The sequence below is a fragment of the Lycium ferocissimum genome, chromosome 11 (genome assembly GCF_029784015.1).
Source record: "Lycium ferocissimum isolate CSIRO_LF1 chromosome 11, AGI_CSIRO_Lferr_CH_V1, whole genome shotgun sequence".
NCBI classification, from domain to species: domain Eukaryota; kingdom Viridiplantae; phylum Streptophyta; class Magnoliopsida; order Solanales; family Solanaceae; genus Lycium; species Lycium ferocissimum.
The window spans coordinates 15,802,947-15,807,656 of NC_081352.1; the positions used below are offsets into that span (position 1 = coordinate 15,802,947).

General features: G+C 36.0%; 1 protein-coding gene across 1 annotated transcript; it reads left to right on the plus strand.

Moving 5' to 3' along the window:
• The first annotated feature begins 2,006 nt into the window (after positions 1-2,006).
• LOC132038064 (uncharacterized) lies at positions 2,007-2,593 on the plus strand. Its single transcript, XM_059428790.1, has 2 exons — positions 2,007-2,084; positions 2,150-2,593. The coding sequence occupies exons 1-2, from the start codon at positions 2,007-2,009 to the stop codon at positions 2,591-2,593; spliced, it is 522 nt and encodes a 173-aa protein (XP_059284773.1).
• Positions 2,594-4,710: the final 2,117 nt, after the last annotated feature.

The window sequence follows — 4,710 nt, forward strand, 5'->3', positions numbered from 1 at the left end:
TTAGACTTTGTATTGATTACCGATAATTTAACAAGGTAACAATTAAGAATTGATATCCACTACCTAGGATCGATGATTTATTTGACCAGCTAAAGGGTGCTAGGTTGTTCTCAAAAATTGACTTAAGGTTTGGGTATTATCAACTACGGGTAAGTGAACAAGATGTTCCTAAAACTGCCTTTAGGACTCGATATGGTCATTATGAATTTTTGGTGATGCCATTCGGGTTGACGAATGCTCCTGCGGCATTCATAGATCTAATGAATCGCGTAGTCAAGCCTTATCTTGATCACTTTGCGGTGGTATTTATAGATGATATTTTAATATATTCCAAGAATAGTGAAGATCATGAAAAGCATCTCCGGATTGTTTCGCAAATTTTGGAAGAGAAAAAGCTCTATGCAAAGCTTTCCAAATGTGAATTTTGGCTTGGTGAAGTGGCTTTTCTTGGACATGTTGTGTCAGCTGAAGGTGTGAAGGTGGATCCTAGTAAGATTCAAGCTATTGTTGAATGGAACCGCCTAAAAGTCCAACTGAAATAAGGAGTTTCTTGGACTTAGCGAGATACTATAGAAGGTTCGTCACAGGCTTCTCCATTATAGCCTCTCCTTTGATTAAAATCTTGAGGAAGGATGTCAAGTTCGTATGGGATTACAAATGCGAAGAGAGCTTTGAAAAGCTCAAATTCTTATTGACACAAGCTCCTATACTTACTCTACTAACTGAAGAGAAATAGTATGTGATATATAGTGATGCTTCTCATCATGAGTTGTGTCCTGATGCAAGAAGGGAAAGTGGTTGTGTATGCCTCTCGAAGTTTGAAACAACATGAATTGAATTATCCTACTCATGACCTTGAGCTTGCTGCCATAGTGTTTGCTTTGAAAATTTGGAGGAATTACTTATACGGAGAAAAATGTCATATATTCTTGATCATAAGAGTTTGACGTACTTGGTTACACAGAAAGATTTGAATTTGAGACAACATAGATGGCTTGAACTCATTAAAGATTATGATTGCACAATTTACTATCATCCGGGTAAAGCCAATGTGGTGGCAGATGCTCTAAGTCGCAAAGCCTTTGCTAGTTTATCTCTAAGTCTTTTGCCTTTATTTCTTGAATTGAGAGCCATGAATGCTTGTCTTGCATTTAATTTTGATGGTTCTATTGTTGCCAGTTTGCAAGTCAAGCCAGTTCTACTTGAGCAGGTGAAAGAAGCAGAGAAGTTGGATAAGAAGCTTGTAAAATTTATCAAAGAGGTTCAAACTGGAAAAAAAGCTTGATTTCACATTGAGGGAGAATGGTGTCCTACTTTATCGAAATAGGCTATGTGTTACTAAAGATGATAACTTGAGGAATTTTTTTTGAATGAAGCACATACTTCACCATGTGCAATGCATCCTGGAGGTACTAAAATGTACTAAACCATCAAAGAACACTATTGGTGGAATGGTATGAAGAAGGACATTGTGAAATTTATTTCTAAATTCTTAGTTTGTCAACAAATAAAGGTCGAGCATCAAGTCCCAGTTGGTTTGTTACAACCTTTATCGATACCTGAGTGGAAACGGGAAAGAATAACTATGGACTTTGTTTCTGGACTTCCACGCACTCAAAGAAATCATGATGCAATTTGGGTTATAGTCGATAGGCTAACCAAGATTGCTCATTTCTTGGCCATCAGAGTAGACTACCACTTGAACGTTTAGCCGAATTGTACATTAATGAGATTGTGAGGCTGCATGGAGTTCCTATTTCTATTGTATCTGACCGAGACCCGAGGTTTACATTGCAAGAAGCTTTGGCGCTAGGTTGAAATTTAGTACTTCTTTCCATCCTCAGACAGACGGCCAGTCCGAGAGGGTCATTCAAATCTTGGAAGATATGCTCGAGCTTGCATTATTGAATTTGAGGGTAGTTGGGATAGACACCTAACCTTGGTAGAATTTGCTTATAATAATAGCTACTAATCAAGTATTGGCATGCCTCCTTATGAGGCTTTATATGGAAGGAAATGTAGAACTTCACTTTGTTGGAGTGATATTGGTTGGTCCTGAGATTGTGCAACAAACTGAAGATAAGGTAAAAATCATCAAGGATTGTCCAAAAATTGCTTCAGATAGACAAAATCTTATGCTGATCTTAAGAGGTGTGAAATTGAGCATCAAGTGGGAGATAAGGTATTTTTAAAGGTTTCTCCATGGAAGAAGATAATAAGATTTGGCCAAAAAGGAAAAGTTAGTCCTCGATTTATTAGATCATATGAAGTACTTGAGAGAGTTGGCCCAGTTGCATATAAACTAGCTCTTCCACCGGAGTTAGATAAGATCCACAATGTATTTCATGTTTCTATGCTTAGAAGATATCATTCGAATCCATCTCACATTCTTCTCATTGAATCCATTGAGGTCAATCCCGACCAGACATATGAAGAGGGACCTACCCAAATCTTGGCACATGAGATGAAAGAGGTTAGAAACAAGAAAATTCCATTAGTAAAAGTCCTTTGGAGGAATCATTTTGGAAAAGAAGCTACCTGGGAGCGAGAAGAGGATATGCAAACTCAATATCCACATTTGTTGCGAGACTAGTATAAGGTAAATTTTGGGATTAAATTTCTTAAACGGGGAGAGTTGTAACACCCCGAAAATTTTAAACTAGCACTTAAATTCTCGATTGACCATATCTTGATAGTAAGGGTATATTTTACTTCGCACTTCCTAAACGTGAATTTGACGGTATTTGGAACTTGTTTGAAGTGTTATGGTTTAGTTATGTAAACTACTCCTACTATTATTATCTTAAGTAAATTAAGAAATGGAATAGATATTTAGTATTTTGGATAGCCACCCTTTCATATTTATCCAAAGATTTGGGCAGCCACCTTTTTGTTTCACACTTATCCAAGGTGATATATATCACCTATGTGAAATATCTTTCTCCACCTCCTTTGATTTCATTTTCTTCAGAAAAAGGAAACCCCAAACTCCTCTTCTCTCATCAAATTCTCCCACCAAATCATCAACAATACCTGTTTTGGTTGAGCCACAAGCTACTCCATACTTTTGAGGTAAGTTTACCAAAGTCGTTTTTGAACTGGACAGCTGTTAGTATTTTTAACATATTTCCTTGCATTAATATTCATTTTAAGTGCTTCAAGCATTATGGAAATCTATTTCATAGCTTTACAACTTTCATTCGAGTACGCAAAACCTAGTTTTTCTTGTATTTACCCCAAAGGGGTGATGAAGTACAAAGGCGAGTCTTTGTCCAGTTCGATTTCACAAACCCTCCATGTACTATTGTTAGTATTTTGAGCATAATATTTTATTACAAAACTGATATAGGAGTGATTTAAATTTCTCTGGAACCCCAAGACATATATTTACAACTTTCACGAAGACCACAAAGTCAATTTTTGTTGTTTACCCCTTTGAAACTAAGCCACAATACAAGGCAGTAGTACTGTCCAGAGTTTCTGTTTTGATAGTTTAGGGTGATTTTCACTGATATCATGTTTAGTTTCGATGTCTTTGAAACCATTGAACTTAAATAGATATTTGATTGTGTAATTTAGGTATATATACTCTTGTACAAGCTAAGAGGAATTGTTTGACGAAGTGGACTTTGGTTGGTCTATGGCGTAGATGTTTTGAACTCCTCAAGTTGTGGTAGAACTTGTTTTGTGGTAAAACTCCAAGTTTGTGTATAAATCTGAACTTGGAATAGCTTTACTTTCTGGAAGTTTTGAAGTATCTTGATGTGTTGTTTCTTTTCTCTTCACTTTATATCATTGCATTGTTATTATCTCAAATATTGCAAGATATTCGCTAAATTGTCCACTTGTATGAATTGCTTGATCATTTTGCATTCTTGTTGGGACTTTATCCTTCTTGTGGTTGTGACTTTGTCACCAATATCGGCATGCCTCTTGACTCGGATCTTTTGCCATCTTGACTTTGAATTTTTGGTTTGTATTAGTTATGGAGCTTCTCCATGTTAAGTATGAAGTAGACAACCATTTTTAATATGGTTCTTGATTCTCTTCATTATTGGGTTTTGACCCTACTTGATTTGGGGCTTCGGTCCATCTTGATATTGATTATGCTTGGTGTGATGGCATGACGTACATATTGGGCGAAATTTGTTATTTGACAAACTCTCTTGAATTGATTTATAAGCTTTCTTGATACTTGAGCCTTCGAATATTGATATCGATATTAAGAAACTCTTCAAGGTTTGATATTTGATACATTTGATATACTTGTTTACTTTATTATTATCTCATTGAGCTACCTAATACTGATAAGGGAATTGAAGAATCGAATGGCTCCAAGCCCAAATTTTATGCGCCACTAAGTTTTATGCTTAGCGAGAGTTCTTTTCTATCATAGGTAATATACGGGAAGAGATTTGAAGATGACCATTTGGAGCAGACTTTTGGAAGCTTTAGTGAAGATCACATTTGCATATGCATTTAGGTTTTGTATAGTTTTGGGACTTGTACATGATCCTTATGCTACAGTTATGTATGAAAATTTGGAGGCTTGTTGGACCACAAGTCCATAATCTTGTAACTTGAACTTGGTGACTTGTTTTGCTGTTTTAGGGTGTGCTAATAACCCAAGTCATGTCATGTACTAAATTTACATTTTGTCTTATAATTATGTACCAAAGAGGAGAATAATTTTCTTTAGAGTTTGAAATT

What these genes read in the sequence shown, in the direction of transcription:
- LOC132038064 (XM_059428790.1), top strand. Translation starts at nt 2,007, where the DNA reads ATGGAAGGAAATGTAGAACTTCACTTTGTTGGAGTGATATTGGTTGGT. An exon ending in TGCAACAAACTGAAGATAAG is followed by an intron (nt 2,085 to 2,149) that starts GTAAAAATCATC and finishes GCTGATCTTAAG; the next exon opens with AGGTGTGAAATTGAGCATCA.